This window comes from Macaca fascicularis, chromosome 9 (genome assembly GCF_037993035.2).
Source record: "Macaca fascicularis isolate 582-1 chromosome 9, T2T-MFA8v1.1".
NCBI lineage: Eukaryota > Metazoa > Chordata > Mammalia > Primates > Cercopithecidae > Macaca > Macaca fascicularis.
Genome location: NC_088383.1, coordinates 123,300,416 through 123,317,490, shown reverse-complemented (window position 1 = coordinate 123,317,490; position 17,075 = coordinate 123,300,416). Strand labels below are relative to the sequence as shown.

Here is a 17,075-nt window from a genome sequence, read left to right as displayed (position 1 = left end):
AGGGGTGGGGGCCTTCATCTCCACCCAGGCCGAGCCCAGAGCTTGCAGACCAACCTGTAGAAGGGACAGTGTGCAGCCAGCACCGCAGGGGCCCGCCGCGATCCTCTCCAGCACGGGGCATTGCCAGCGAACTCCCGGACCATCTCCAGCGTCCTGCGCTCACAGGGGTGCGCTTCGACCCTGCAGTCTGTGTCCACAACACACACCCGCACCCACGGAGGAGACAGGGTTCCACCTCCTCCCGCCACACACGATCCCCCAGCGGCTGCTCCCGCTCCTGGGAGTTTTCACCACACCCCCAGGCTGGCCACCTTCCGCTCTCTCAGGTCAGGGCACATCTCCAGGTGAGTGGCCCTGCTCTGCCTGTTCAGCGGGGCATCCAGTCTCTAAGCATCTCCTCTGCTGGGCCCCACCCGACAGAGCTTTTACATAATGTGCACACATATACACTCCACATAATGTCATCACTCTGGCTCCTGGGTGGACCCTGACAAGGACAACTAGAATGCAGGGATCTTGCACCAAGCAGAAAGCCTCCTTGTGCTCCTCTGTGTGGACCAAGGCAGGGGCAGGAGACTTGGCTCTCTCTTGAGCAGGGGACAGGGAACCTACTACGTCTGAGTCTCAAGCCCTGGGCCTCTCTACCTCCATGAAGACAAGCTCGGGGCTCCCAGCTGGGAAACCCACAGGGCAAGGCACAGGGAGACAGCAGAGTGCCCAGGGTGGAGGCTGCCGGTCTCTCTCTCTCTTGCCTGCTCTCCCTCCCTGGGAGGCTCCTGGGTCCTGACCTCTTGCCTCAGGGAGCCCTCCCTGACCCCACATGGCACTTCCACTCCCTCCAGGCTGGAAGGTCTTACCTGGCGTGGTGCTGGAACAGATGGCAGAGTTGCTGAGGGTGCTGAAGAGGCCGTTGGTGGCGTCCTCCACCTGCTCAGCCAACAGCACATGCTGCTCTCTCGGCTCGCTGGCCAGGGCATGCAGCTCCTCCCACCTGTGCCAAGGGGTTGTGACAGCTTGTGGCCCTGTACCCACCCTTCTCCTGCCCACTCATCTCCTAGGCCATGGGTTCCTTGTGGATGGCAGCACAGATTTAGTGTCTGGTTTTGTCAGACCCATAGCTGGTGAGGAAAACAGTTAACCAGAATGGAAATGAAAGAAAGTGGTTCTAGGTGACAGCAAGTAAAGAACAAGCAAGCATAGCTGGTAACAGAATGCATCTGTACCCTCCTCTCTTCTAGGAAAGCCTATTTGCCCAGCAGCTAGACAAATGGGGTAAAGGGGAGTGGCCAGCCAGACTCCCCCTCCCCTGGCCCCAAGTGTGGGCTCTGCCTCAGGTTGATTAGAGGGTTTTCTTGCATTGTTAAAACTGTGGAAAGGGGTCTTTTCTCTCCAGGGTGGAGCTCTGAAGACGTGAGCTGGGCACCATCCGCAGCTCCAGTTCCAGCTTCCTAAGAAAGTCAGGGTAAGAGAGGAGGCAACAGGCAGAGAACAGCAGAGATATGTGGAAGAATCTTGATCACACTGAAGTCCCTGGCTCCTGCCCACCCCGAGGGACCCCCATCCCACCCAGTGAATGGGATGATTCCATGAATTTCCATTTTTGCCCAAATAAATTTCAGCAGAGTTTCTGGTACTTGCAACCAAGTGTTCAAACAAAACCAAAGTCAATGCAAATGCTTAGGCTCCCAAAGATCGAAGCTTCCTGTGCACTGGAGCCAAAATGGCAAAGTGAGGAAAAGACAGATCCAGGGAAGGACCCGGACAGCTCTTCCAGTCCCCTCCCTTCCCATGGCCATGACACGATCCCCAGGCTGACCACCTGAGGGCTTGTTCCAGGGTGACTGAGGCTCTTACCTGGGAAACCTGACCCCCACAGCAAACACAGTGACACCCTTTTCCTTCAGCTGCTTGGCTGGCAGTGCCACATGTCCCTGGGATTTCCCATCAGTGACGATGACAAGGATCTGGGGCACAGAGGCATTTCTGCCTCCAGGAAACCCTCTGTTCAGAAGGTATTTCAGAGCAAGTCCTGTATCCGTGTGCCCTCCTCTGTGCACACCCAGAAGGAAAAAAGAAGCAAAGTGAGTGATGCGAGGAGGTGAAGTTGGGATGAGAGCCTGAAATCGATGGGCTCTTCCGTTATTAGCAAAAGGTCACCTTCTCCTAGCAGAGGCTCAAAGTGATAGTTCTACCATCTAAACCACAACAACAATGAACAGAAATTACTTTTTCCATGCACTTGAGATTCACCCTGCAAGTCTCTGTTGTATTCTGTAATAATGTCATTCTTTGTGTGTTGGGTGTGTTTTCTCCTCCCCGAGTGATGACTCTGGGCTGACAGCTCTTGTCATTTGTCTGATACCTGCCTCCCATCTCCTCATCCCTGCGTCATCTCTTTCTTGTTATGGCTCAACATCTTGGGTTGGGAAAGCAGATAACTGAGCTTAGGAAAACTGTGTGAGGAAGGATCCGTAAGAGTGAAGGACAGGGCTTCAAGGCAAAGGTGTGATGAGTCTTTTCTGTGATCCAGGCCTTTGTGGGCCATGTCCAGATTCAAGGTTGGGAGCTGGAAGGCTGAGCTGTCTGACCACCTCCAGATCAGGGCAGATTATAGGGGTCCCATCTCATCGGGATGCCAGTGGTGCTCTATTTGCCATGGCTTGAGACTCTCTCATCCTCACAGCTCAGTTATAGGAACTGTTGACTAGTCCTGGAATCCCAGAGCAGTATCTCTGCTAAATCTCAAATTAGGAGACTCCTGTAAGGGTCCTGTCAGAGAGAGGACTGCCAGCTTTGAGTGTCAGCTGGACAGAAAATAATGACTCACTACAATGGATTTTAGGTTACTGAATTGTGAGTCAGTCCCTGTTGCAGCCAAACTATTCAGTGGTTTGTAGCCCATCCAAACATGATCAACATTGTGAGGCTGATGGAATTACTGTGGTTATCAACTGTACACACAGAGAAAACCCTGTGGGAGCATTATTCTGTAATAGTGACTAACCACAGACTCTAGATGGGGGGCACATTTACACTCAGATTGCACCAACCATAAATTAAGGCAATGCCTACCTGTAATTCAACCCTAACTATGGTCATTCTTCTAATGTGAAAACATCCAACTGACAAGAGGCATAGGCATTGCCTGCTCTGTGTGTGTGTGTGTGTGTTTGTGTGTGTTTTTCATGCAAGTCTGACATGAGTCCTCCTGCCCAGGCATCTCTCCTGGTTGGCTTCCCTCCAAGCAGCTACTCAGGAATCCAGGCTCCTTTCATGTTGTGGTTCCACCTTCCCCTCAGTCCTCAAAGTGCTCTCCATTCAGCAGGAAGACAGGCAAAGAGCGTGAAAATTGTGCTTGGGAAGGATTTATAGACCAGCCCTAGAATATTCTTCACTTTTATTGCTTTCTAACACAAGCAAGCTCTTAAAGGGCAGTTTTCTTTGCGGTGCTCCATAAAGTTAAAAAATGTCAACAAGAGCTGACAACTCCTAGAATTAACCGTCTTGCCTACAATATATATATTGACATTTGCATCGGTTAAAAATTCACTTACTTGTTTTCAACCCATGAGTATTTACTATGGATCCACTAGAGGGAAGATAGTGAAATGGAGACCAGGAAGTATAACCACGATCCCACCCCTTAAAGAACTCCCGGTCTAGTTAAAGATACGGGATCTACAAGACAGCAAGTAAACAGAAATGCAAGGATGCAAATAACAGGAATTCGGAGGAGCAGATTCATTGTGGGGTGCAGCTGTCAGGGAACAGACTTCGGGGGAAAGAGCTTTTAAATGGGGTCTTGGTGAATCCGCTGATGAGGAAAGGAAGAAGCCATCCTGATTACAGGAAGGGGTTAAAGCAAAGACACAGGTGAGCAATGCAACCTGTGTTCTGGAGCTAGTGAGCAGAGCTTGGCTTAGACAATGGGCTTATCAAAGAAAAACAGAGCATAACAACACGGATGAGTCTTCGAAGAGGAAGACTACACCTACGCCACTGACTCCCAAGCGCCCCTAACTCCTCTCACACCCTGCTGGATCACACATTAGATACCGAAGACCACCAACCCAATTCTGATTCCCACTAATACAGTTTCCTTCACCAAAGAGCTCTTATATTTAAAAAGAGTGTTCTTCCAGGGCTCCTGGGAGAGCAGAATGGCTTCCATTTCTAAAGGATAATATTAGCGCTGACATTTTACTTTATGCCAGACACTTCACACACACACCTGTTACTGAATGTAATCCTTACATCCATGGTAAAAAGTGCTAATCTTAACACTTAACAAACGAGGAAACTCCATTCAGAGAACGGTGATAACTGCTAATATTTCCCAGGCATTTAGCATGTGCCACTGTGCTCAACTCATGTTTATCTATATATGCTTAGCATATTATCATATAATTCTCGCCACAGCTCTCTAGAATAGGGGAGTCCAGAGAAGGGTCTAAACTAAGGTTATGCCACTCATGAGTGGTGAAGGCAGGACTTGAACCCAGGGCCCTCCACTTCCAAAGCCCAAGTTCTTAAACAGATAGTTACATACTCGTGAAGGCACGTGACTCTCATCTGGCTAGTGGAGGTCGGAACTGGAGTTTAAGCCCAGTCTGGTTGATTTTGAAGTTGATGCTCTTTCCTCTCCAGGAGTCAGCTCAATCTGGCCTGCTGTCCATTTTTATAAAGTTTTATTGGAAAATAGCCATACCCACTGATTTATGTACTGTCTACACAGAGAGCATTAGCCTGAAAATACAATTATTTACTATACAAGCTTTTACTGAAAAAGTTTGCCATCCCCTGTTCTAAACTGTCCACCTAAATGCTCACAAAACTTTCTTCTCATCCAAAGCCAAGGTGCTTCGGTGGCTTTGAAGCAACCTGCGCCTCTACCCACTGGCCAGTGAGCCCTATGGCCTCCTGGCTATGTTCTTGGATTCTGAGGTTCTCAACCAGTCCTTGCCTTCTCTCCCTAAAGCCTCCCCTCCCTTGTGGTCCATCTGATCATTATCACTCCTATAGGCTCACAGCTTTAGGAATGAAAAGAAAAAGTACTTGTTCCCCACACTCTGTTCTGTTTCTCACAGGGGTCTGCCCTTGGGCCCCTTCAGAGTCAAACTGGTTTTCCTTTCCATCTACCACCTTCAGGGGAAGGCTTGGGTTCCATCCAGATTTTGTTTTCTTGTTTTTTGAGACGGAGTCTCACTCTGTCACCCAGGCTGGAGTGCCGTGGCGTACTCTCAGCTCACTGCAACCTCCATCTCCCGGGTTTAAGCGATTCTCCTGCCTCAGCCTCCCGAGTAGCTGGGACTACAGGCACTCACCACTATGCCCTGCTAATGTTTGTATTTTTAGTAGAGACAGGGTTTCACCGTGTTGGCCAGGCTGGTCTCGAACTCCTGACCTCAGGTGATCCACCTGCCCTGGCCTCCCAGAGTGCTGGGATTACAGGTGTGAACCACCACATCTGGCCCATTCAGATTTTCTAGTGGGTCTGGGCCTCCCTCTTCACAACTATCAGACTGTGGTTACAGAGAAATTAAATTTCAGGGACATGAGAGCCCAGGCTGCCCACCACACAGGCCTTCCCGTTGCTCAGCAGTGATACCGATGCTGTCACCCTCTCTACCTCAGCACCCTGTGAAGGCTTTCCCACAAGAACCCTGTCTGCTGGCTTGCAACCAAGGTAACGTGAGATTCCTCATGGCTGGACCTCTGAGACGTGAGAAGAAACCTCTCCGCTTACTCCAGGAAGCATTTCTGCCTGAGAGTCTGTTCTGAGCTCAGCATCTACTTCCACATTTAACCAACGAGGAAACCCCACTCAGAGAATAGTGGCAATAACTGCTAATATTTCCTGGCCACTTAGCACGTGCCAGATGCTGTGCTCAACCTATGTTTATCTACAAACGCTTAGCATATTCTCATATAATTCTCACCACAGCTCTCTGGAATAGGAGAGTCCAGAGAAGGGTGTAAACTAAGGTTATGCCGCTCATGAGTGGTGAAGGCAGGACTTGAACCCAGACAGGGGGGCTCTGAGGCCACAGTCTCACCAGGATTTTTCTAATTTCTCTCAAATTGGACTAAACTAGGTTACAAGATGAAAGTTCACAGATTAGCTACTGTCTTGGAGGTTATGACTGCCATGCATGAACTTTTGGAGAGGGGTGGTGGGAGGGCTAGAATCAAAACATTTTGCTATCAGTGCAGACAAATAATTAAGAACATGAGTTCCAGAGGTGGAGGGGCTCAAATATTAGTTTTGCAATATCTTAGCAGGTAAACTTGGAAAAGTTACTTGACCTGAGTCCCAGTTTCCTTCCACGTTAAAAGGGGAAAGAAATAGTATTGTTAGAGGATGAAATGCTGGGTCCAGCGCCTCTGAGGACCTAGTGGGTGGCTGTTACCAAAATGAACCCACAGCGGCCTACTGTAAGAAGTTTACCTTTTGAGTCTAGTCTCAAATTCTAGTGTTCATAAAAATCTCTCAGGAGACTTAATGATGTGGATTTTCAGGTCCTATTCCCTGACAGTCCAAATTGGTGGGTCTGCAACCTGGCCTGAGAATCTAGATTTCAAACCAGCACTCCCTCTCTCTCCCTCCCTCACCTCCCTGAAAGTCATTCTGATGTCAGCAGGCCATGAAACAGACTATGAAAAATAATTCATAAGGGGCCAGGCACTGTGGCTCATGCCTGTCATCTCAGCATTTTGGGAGACCGAGGTGGGCGGATCACCTGAGGTCAGGAGTTAGAGACCATCCTGGCCAACATGGTGAAACCTCATCTCTACTAAAAATACAAAAAAAGAAAAAAATTAGCCAGGTATGGTGGCAGGGGCCTGTAATCCAGCTATCGGGAGGCTGAGGCAGGAGAATCGCTTGAAACAGGTAGGCGGAGGTTGCAGTGAGCTGATATCGCCCCCACTGCGTTCCAGTCTGGGTGACAGAGAAAGACCCTGTCTTAACAATAATAATAATTCATAAAAACCCAGCTGGTGCGGTGGCTCACTACTGTAATCCCAGCACTTTGGGAGGCCAAAGCGGGTGGATCACCTGAGGTCAGGAGTTCAAGACCATCCTGGTCAAGATGGTGAAACCCCATCTCTACTAAAAATACAAAAATTAGCCGGGTGTGGTGGCGGGTGCCTGTAATCCCAGCTACTCAGGAGAGTCTGAGGCAGGATAATCACTTGAACCCAGGAGGCAGAGGTTGCAGTAAGCCGAAATCGCGTCACTGCACTCCAGCCTGGGTGAAAGAGCAAAACTCCGTCTCAAAACGAAAAAGAAGAAAAGAAAGCCCACTGTAGGTACAGTGATGTTGATTACATCTTTTTTTCTCAACAACAGACAAAAATTCTGCAATCAACCTAAATGTTACCTTTTAGGAGATTAAATATACTGTGATAGCTGAACTTGGATTATTAAATAATCATTAAAAAGGATCAACGTGAAAAATAATACAGCTTTATGTAATAGCACATACCAAATAATATTAAGGGGAAAAAAGGACAAAATGCTTTGTAATTCTAACTAACCTAAAAGCCACATTTCAACGTTAATGTGGTTTGAAAGAGGCCAGGGAAGGCCATCAACAGTTTTGTGCTAAGGTAAAGTGGAGACAAAGCTATGGAGGGAGTCCAAAAAATTCAGTCACAGTAAACACAGGGTTGTGTTACTATGAGATTAATGAAATGAGCACGGCTGGGCAGCCAGCAGGCCAGAAGCTCTGTGCATTCAGGAACCAATCAGCAGCCAGGTCTTATCTTGATTTTATGTTATTGTGGGATGCAATGTTGGAAGGTTTGACTGCAACGTTTTTTAAACTTCTTGCAAAGTAGCAGTAAGGTGGTTGTCAGAGTGGTTTCTTAACTACCTCAAAACATACTTTTGGGGGATTGCGTTGGTCTGGAAAGGCAAGTATCCTGGGTTTGGGTCGAGCTGTCCTAATCAGTCAAGCATTTAACATTTCACTGTCACTCGAGGGGATGGATACCCCATTCTCCCTGATGTGATGATTACTCATTGCATGCCTGTACCAAAACACCTCATATACCCCATAAGTATATACACCTACTACGTACCTACAAAAGTTTAAAATTTAAAAACAAACTTCACTGTAGAAGAAGAATAAAGTGCCCCAGGAAGGTCATCACTTCCATTTGGCCCATGTTCCTCCGTTCTGATTCATAACAGCTTGTCTTCATTTTTAGTGTCCTCAGTAACCCCACAACTGGGGCCAAAAATCAGCGCCTCCTTTCCTTGTTTGTTGTCACTTACAGTTGTCCTAGGAAACATAAGTGCTAACCATACACAGCCCCAGAAGAGCTGACCTTGTTCAGACACATAAGAAGTCTTCATTCTCCACCCTCAATGTCCTCAATCTTAGTGTGTCTCTGCATTTCATATGTTATAAATAATGCTCTCAAGCCCTTAGTTATGACCTCAACACAGCTGAAAAGCAGCTCAACTAATCATCTGGGGGGTGTGGGAGAGGGAGCATGATAAGAGGTGGGAAAGGACAGCTGGGTGGGGCCTACTGGATTGGCAGTGTAACCCACTGATCCTGGCGAGGGCACCTGTTTCTTCTCGGCCTCAATATCCTCCTCTGTAAAATAAGGGATGGAAAACATACTAGATGATCTCAATTCTCCTTCCTCCTTTTGTACCAATTCTTTGAGATTTGATTAGTTTTTCAGACAAGAGCAGAGCTGAATTCTTTGAGTCAAAGTCACTCAAATGGTCTTTGACTTTTAGCCTTAAACTTATACCAACAGCCTTTTTCCTCTGAAAATGCATACTGCATATAATGGGTAAATTTCTGTAACTACTTTATTGATATAACTTATATAACATAAAATTCACACTTTTAAAGTGTACAATTCAGTGATATTTAGTATATTCACAAAGCTGTGCAATCATCACCACTATCTAAGTCCAAAACATATTCTTTACCCCCAAAAGAAGCCCTATACCCATTAGCAGCCATTCCTCATTCCCGTCAGCCCCTGGCAATGACCAGTCCACTTCTTATCTTCATGGATTTGCCTATTCTAGACGCTTCATAAAAAGTAGAATCATGGCCAGGCATGGTGGCTCACGCCTCTAATCCTAGCACTTTGGGAGGCTGAGGCAGGTGAATCACCTGAGGTCAGGAGTTCGAGACCAGCCTGGTCAACATGGCAAAACCCCGTCTCTACTAAAGATACAAAAATTTGCCAGGCGTGGTGGCGGGTGCCTATAGTCCCAGCTACTTAAGAGGCTAAAGTAGGAGAATCGCTCGAACCCAGGAGGCGGAGGTTGCAGTGAGCTGAGATCACGCCACCGCACTCCTGCCAGGGTGATAGAATGAGATGCCATCTCAAAAAAACAAAAAAAGTGGAATCATATAGTATGTGACCTATTATGCCTGGCTTCTTTCACTTAACCTAATGTTTTCAAGATTCCTCCGTGCTATACCATGAATCAGTACTTCATTCATTCTTACAGTTGAGTAGTATTCCATTATTTGGATATACCACATTTTGTTTATACATGCATTAGTTGAGGATTTTTTATTGTTTCCGTTTTGGAGCTGCTATAAATAGCACTGGTATGAACATTAGCATACAACTATTTTTGTGTGCCCATGTTTTTAATTCTCCTGAAGTGGAATTGCTGGGTCATATGCTAAATCTATGTTTAACATTTTGAGAACTGCCAAACTTTTTTCCAATGTGGCACGCACCACTTACAAACCCACAAGCAATGGATGAGGGCTCTGCTTTATCCACAGCTTTACCAACACTTGTTTTTGTCAGTCTTTGAGCCATCGTAGTGGCTACGACATGGTAGCTCACTGAGGTTCTGATCTGCATTTCCTTAATAGTTAATGATGTTGACAATATTTTTGTGTACTTATTGGCCATTTGTCTATCTTCTTTGGAAAAATGTCTACTTACAAGGTTTCTTTGCGAGGTGATAAAAATGTTCAAAACTTAGAGTAAAAGTTGCTTAACTCTGTAAATATACTCAAAACCACTGAGTATATTTCACATTAAATGTGTTAACTTTATGGCATATAAAATATATCTCCATAAAGCTGTTTTTAAAAAATTAGTGTGTATAACAATCACAGTGGAGGGTGGGGAGAGGTCTTTTAAAAGTGCAGATTCGGCCGGGCGTGGTGACTCACGCCTGTAATCCCAGCACTTTGGGAAGCCGAGGCAGGCAGATCATGAGGTCAGGAGATCAAGACCATCCTGGCTAACACAGTGAAACCCCATCTCTACTAAAAAATACAAAAAATTAGCCGGGCGTGGTGGCGGGCACCTGTGTCCCAGCTACTTGGGAGGCTGAGGCAGGAGAACGGTGTGAACCCGGGAGGTGGAGCTTGCAGTAAGCCAAGATCACGCCACTGCACTCCAGCCTGGGCAACAGAGCAAGACTCCGTCTCAAAAAAAAAAAAAAAAAAGTGCAGATTCCTGGCTGGACACAGTGGCTCACACTTGTAATCCCAGCAGTTTGGGAGAGCAAGGCAGGTGGATTGCTTGAGCTCAGCAGTTCAAGACCAGCCTGGGCAACATGGCGAAACCCCATCACTACAAAAATAGAAAAATTAGCCCAGTGTGGTGGCGCATGCCTGCAGTCCCAGCTACTTGGGAGGCTGAGGTGGGAGGATGGCTTGAGCCTGGGAGGTGGAGGTTGCAGTGAGCCAATATAGTGCCACTGCACTCCAGCCTAGGCAACAGAGTGAGACTGTGCTTCAAAAACCAAGCGCGGATTCCTAAATATACCAAGAGCAGAGAGTGATTCCACAAACCTGGGAGGAAGTCCCAGCACTGTGTGTCTTTGTCAAAGATATGGAGCAAGGCTGAGACTATTCTCTGTAAGAAGCCAATTCTTGGAGGCCCCAAGGGCACAAGGCTCCAGGGGAAGAAAAGGCCAATGTGCACTAATGTATTTTTTGAACACATATTAATGAGCTCTTTCCTTTTGTACTTTCTTGCATGATGAGTTGCCCCTTAATCTGTTCAAGGGCAGAGGAAAGGGCTGGGATAGATAGTCCAAGATAAAAGTCAGTTGAGGGTTACTCGGACATTCTTGAGGTCTGCAGGGCTCCCAGAGTCCCTGATATACCCACTGTAGGGCCTCAGGTTTCCTGAGAGCACCGACAGAACTACAGAGGCTTGCAACTGGAAAAAGGCCCTCAGAGCTCAGAGCCTTTGCAATGGGAGGAGACAGCCAAAAACGGCTCTGACCATGGACTTCGGAGGACTTCAGTGGACACTAGTACAAGGGGCAGCAGGAGCCCAGAGTGGATCCAGAGACCAGAATGGCAAGGGGCAAGTCAAAGTCATTATTCTGTGAGGGCTTGTGAAGAACATTATATATGTGTATGTATATACCTGTATGTGTAAATATGTGCATATGTATATATGCATATATATGTATCACATGTGTATAGATTATATGTATATATATGTAAAATACATAAAATATATGTGTATAAAAACATATGAGCATATACACATATCATATTCAGATGCACACATCAGCTAACTTATAATGTAAGTAAAGTAAACATATGACTATATATATATATTTAGAGGGTGATATTGTTTGGATGTTTGTTGCCTCCAAATCTCATGTTGAACTGTAATACAGTGTTGGAGGTGGGGCCTGGTAGAAGGTGTCTGGATCATGGGGGCGGATCCCTCATGAATGGCTTAGCACCATCCCCTTGGTGATGAGTGAATTCACGTAAGATCGGGTTGTTTTAAAATGTGTGCCACCTCCTCCTCTCTCTTGCTCCTGCTCCCTCCATGTGATGCACCTGCTCCCCCTTTGCCTTCCACCATGATTGGAAGCTTCCCGAGGCCCTTACCAGATGTTGGCATTATGCTTCCTGTACAGCCTGCATAACCATGAGCCAATAAAAGTTTTCTTCATAATTTACCCAACCTTAGGTATTTCTTTATAGCAATACAAGAACAGACTAACACATAAGGTGTGTATATGTATGAGCACATAACCAGATAGTCATAATTTTTAAAGCACTCTCAATAACAGAGGGCACTTGCTCTTTTTAGAGCACAAAAATGAGGCTCAGAGAAGTGCGGTGAACTGTCCAAGCTGCAGTGGTCACAAGAGACAGAAATGGGATTAAGACTCAGTGTTCCTCCTATTCCTCCAGGCTCTTAACCCCATTCGTGACCTTCAATAGCACTTTCTCCCAGGTAATTGACAACTATACATCACAGCAGCAAATTTTTTTACTTCCACTTAAATTCCTACCTGGGACATTATCATGCAATAAGGAGGGGCAGCCTTGAGAATGGAATTCGTGTGACCAACTGTGCCCAGCTGGGCCCCTGAAAGCAGCCCACAGTCCTCTCTGTGAGCCCAGAGCAGGACCAAACCCTTCAATGGAGCAATTTTAAGAGCAGCTGGTGTCACCCTAACCACAGCAGTATCTGATCATACATACTTGAAAATCATCCTCTTGATTTTTGCCTTCACTTCCTGTTGGGTTGAAAATGAATCCAAGGGGAATTCCAGATGAGGAGTGGAACTGAACTGGAACGCTCCCACTCTGACCTGCAGTAGGAGACAGTGGGCTCAGGGCCCCGAGACTGGGGTCAAGTCAAAAACATTCCTAAGAGGAAAGAAGGAGCAAGAAAGGTTAACAACCCTGCCTCCCACCCACTCAACAAACACCAATGCCAGAGCTTTCTCCTGTCTCCCTGGGAGGAAGTTCCAAAGACCCATTTGGAGAACCTGGAAAAAAAAAACCAGCCAAATCTGTTTGTGTTCTGCACTGACGATCCCAATTCAATCTTCTTGACTGACCTTCTGCTAGGCAGCTGAACATTCTGGCAGTGTTCTCAGCTGAGCTTGTGAATCTTTAGGGCAGGGTCTCCGCTCACTTTTACCAACTGCCTCCCAGCTGCCACTGCTGTCTTGAGCAGTTTCATGCACTATCTCATTTAATCCACAGAGTCACTATTAACACCCACATTATGGGTGGAGAAATCCCAATGTGGAGAATATATACGTCTGGCCCAAGGCAAATGCTTACTTGCCCAGGACTAGTAAGAAAGGCAGCCAGGTCATCGGACTTTGTGCCTATGGTCTTCCCTAAGACCCAGTTATAACTCCTGCCTTCTTAGCAGCCAGCACAGGCCAGCAGCGAAACACTTACTGACCCAACTGGGGCTGCTGCGAAGCTAACCACAGCCACCATCACTGATAACTCATCACTAAGCACAGCCACCCCACAACCCAGTCCTTGACTGGGTGGTCAGCCCCGCCAGACCTGCTCCTGCCAAGTTAGACAAAGTCCAGGTCTCTAGACCACAGTCAGACCTGGGGGACAATCAGCATCCACAACTGAGACGACCAGCATTGGGGCTGAAGTTCTTCTGTAATGAAGGAGAACACTGGTGAATCCACATAGATTTTGTGTCCTAATTGAGGAGGCCACAGGAGATCCAATGCCTTGCAAAACTGGAGAAAGGAAACTGAGTAAAGTTGCTCTCTGGATCCTTAAAGCACTAGCATGTCTTGAGCAGAGAAGGCTACAAACATTCAGGTTTCCTCCCGAAGGCCCAAGGCCTGCACCTCATCATTGGTTCTCCAAAACCCCTGGAGAAACAACATTCTCTGTTACTATTCTCAAAACTAACCCTAGTTCTGGCCAAGAGTGCAAATGGGCCAAGTGAGTCATGTTTAAGCAATGATGCTGCCCTCTGCTCCTCACTTGAATTCCCTCACTGCCGTTCCCTCGACAGGCCTGGGACTTGGGAGATGATGGAAACGCCCTGCCACACCAGGCCGGCGGCATCTGCTCCAGATCAGCTGGGTGGGGTTCCCTTTTGCAGGCAGGGTGCTCTGGGGAGGAGCTCTTCGGCACCTTAAGCAGAATGAAATCTCAGTCTTCAGTGGGCACATGGGGGAGATGGACACAGGACGACAGACCAGTAGGTGATCTCGGGAAGAAGCTTCTGGGAAGGAGAGCTTCCTAGGTTTTCCTTGAAGTTAGTGTGTGATTAAAAAGGGGCATCTCAAGCCAGGGGGAAAAGATGATCTAGTCAGTCAATGATACTGGGACAACTGGAGAGCAATCTACAAAAAATAAAGGATAAACTGTAAATGAATTCAAGATTTTGGGGTGAAAAATCTAAATATGAAAGTTCTAGAAAACCTCAGGAGAATTTCTAAAATTTCAATGTGTAAAAAGACCTTACTTTCTATTACTTAAAATCCAGAAGCTATAAAGGAAAGATTGATAAATGTGAATGCACCAAAAAAACAACAACTTCTGTGGGATGAAACATACCTTAACGGAATAAAAAAATAAAGACAAAATGGAAAAATTATGTGCAATTCATGTTAAAGGGTTAGCTTCCTCAATATATAAAAAAATGAGAATCAACCTACAAAAGACCAACAATCCAACAGAAAATGGGCAAAGGATTTGAACAGAGATCACAGAACAGGAAATACAAATAACTCTTTAATGGAAAGATACCTGGGCTCACCATAATGAAATAGCATTTTTCCCCATCCATTTAGCAAAAAACCATATACGATGTTTCCAGGGTGAAACGAGCATTCGCAAACATTGCTTGTAGAAATGTAAATTGGTACAGCATCCATGGAGGGCAATTTTTAAATATTTATTGAAAATTTAAAAAAAGAAAATTAAAAAAAATGCATAGGGCTACTGGAAATGTATCCTACTTGTACGTGTGAAATCATGTTATTTACAAGATCACAATATATTTGTAACAGCAAATATCCATCATTAGGGGTTAATTAGACCTTGATAAATCCTTATGATGAAACATTTTAATGACCTGTAAAAAAATTATACCTGTATACAGATATGAAAAGATTTCCAAGAAAATAAGAGGAGAAAAAAGGCATGAGAGAACAATGTGTGTGGTAGGCTACCCTTTGTGTAATAAGGGAGAAAGAAGAATATTTATTCACATTGCCTGTATTTGCACAAAGTGATTCTGGAAAAGACTCAAGAACACAAGTTGAGGGACAGGCCAAATGGAAAATGTGTGGGTGAAAGGGAGACTTTTCACTGTACATCTTTTTATTGAACCCATGTGAATGAATTACTTAGTTGAAAAAATAACCTCTCCTGAGACCAACAGCTGGGTGTGTTTACTTGAGTTAAACAGGAAGAAATATAACTTCAAAACAAGAAGGAAGCAGCTTAAGTCAGTAGTTAAAGCATTTTGTTTAATTGGTGGTTTGGGAACAAAATAGTTGCCTTTTATCTTCAGTTTACTGTATGCTCAGAAACAGGCCCGCCCAGCTATCTCACCAGCCATAATCACTCTGCCCCAGTCACTACATTAGAGCCAGGAAGTGAACCTCTCAGCTTTTAAGTGTTAAGAGGAAGACTTCAAACACCTTAAATCCACCTTAACAACAGAGCATCCATAAAAGTCTTAATTTACAGCTACCTGACATTTCTTCTTGAAAACTAAAGTTAAAGCAAGTAAAACACGGCACAAATGAAATCCCTTGTACATGGAGATAACAAAAAGAGAATACAAAAAAAAAAAAAAAAAAAAAATGCAGCAGCAAAAACATAAAGCCTGAAGCCACAAGTCAGACTAAACCATCTTAAATCGCCCTCATGCAAAAACCCTTCTGCAGCATGCCAAGGGGTCCACCTGACCTTGGGGGTCAACACACTAATTCACTCACCCAAGTAAACACTCAATTCCTCTGCTTCTCAAGTCTTGCTGCGAGAAAGCTTTTCTCAGGTTAAGCCTGAATCTAACTCCCTGAACACCCAGATTCTACCCTTAAAACACAGAGCCATTGTCTGCTCTCTTTCACATGAAAATGATCCTCAGGTTCCCTCATTCATAGAGGTTTCCAGGCCTCTGGTTGTCCTGGCTCCCTCATGGGCACTGACTGGCCCATGTCTAACCAAGAAATCAGCCCCCAGAACTCAATGACACTTTCTAGATGTGGTCCAGCAATGCCCAGGTTAAATTCCCTGAACTCTGGGATCTGCTCCCAATAGCATCAGCCAGGAAATTTCTTGTCACGGTTTTCTTACACCACTCCCACACACACACACACAGACTGCCACACTGCTGGCCATTTGCTGTGTGATAGCAAGGTGTGAATTTTGAGGGCTAAGACAAATGGCCTAATGGAGCAAGTCCTGGGCTGAGAGTCAAGAGCCCCAGTTCTTCCACACTTAGCTCTCTCCTGAGGTTGCTGTGTGACCCTCGACAGTCACTTAGCCTCTCTGAGCCTGCTCCCTCATCTGTGAAACACACACTAATAATCCACAGGACCCTACATTCCCAACTAGCCAACCCCAGGGTCTCCAGGCTACTCATTTCAGGACACGTTACATCAATGCCGAGGTCAACAATGTTTAATCTTCATGCTACTTCTCTTTTTGTTATTCCTCCATGAGTAACTAGTGACACTTTATAAGGAACTCTTTTAAAACAGGGTCCTGTGCAGAGGATGGTGGGGAAATGGCACTTTTTGGCCCGGCCCTTTCAGGGTCTATGCTGGTTTAACATCATGGTTAGAAAACTTCTGGGCTGCTTGTGCCTAGATTGAATGATGCTGCTAAGGAGTCCTCAGGTACAAGACGGTCTAAGGTCCAGGTAGTGTGCTCCAGCTAAAAAAGCGACACACCATTCTGCAGAAAATCTGACCCTCATTAAAAGCCATGTATTCTCCTAAATCCTAGAGGTTTTACTAGGATTAATCTAGGAATGTTATCTTGGAAAACCACTTCCTTCCTCAACCTGTATGCAATTGGTCTCTCATCCAAGTAATGACGGCTTTTCCAGGCTACATCCTCTCTTAATCTTTTTTTTTTTTTTTCCCTGAGATGGAGTTTCACTCTGTCACCCAGGCTGGAGTGTAGTGGTGCGATCTCAGCTCACAGCAAGCTCTGCCTCCTGTGTTCAAGCGATTTTCCTGCCTCAGCCTCTCGAGTAGCTGGGACTACAGGCACATGCCACCATGTCTGGCTAATTTTCTGTATTTTTAGTAGAGACAGGGTTTCACCATGTTAGCCAGGATGGTCTCGATC

At 45.9% G+C, this 17,075-nt stretch overlaps 1 protein-coding gene across 10 annotated transcripts in view; it reads right to left on the bottom strand.

Moving 5' to 3' along the window:
* Positions 1-17,075, bottom strand: part of VWA2 (von Willebrand factor A domain containing 2) — a 48,237-nt gene that overhangs the window by 12,511 nt on the left and 18,651 nt on the right. For 8 of the 10 annotated variants that reach the window (XM_005566494.5, XM_065521437.2, XM_005566496.5 and 5 more), the window contains exons 5-8: positions 12,471-12,580; positions 1,855-2,049; positions 858-991; positions 55-187 (exon numbers count right to left, since the gene is read on the bottom strand). In XM_005566494.5, coding sequence (XP_005566551.3) covers positions 55-187; positions 858-991; positions 1,855-2,049; positions 12,471-12,580 — 572 coding nt within the window. Of the gene's footprint in view, positions 1-54; positions 188-857; positions 992-1,854; positions 2,050-12,470; positions 12,581-13,298; positions 14,108-17,075 lie in introns of those variants that run through there. The other 2 variants (XM_045361596.3, XM_065521439.2) reach the window with 2 other exon arrangements.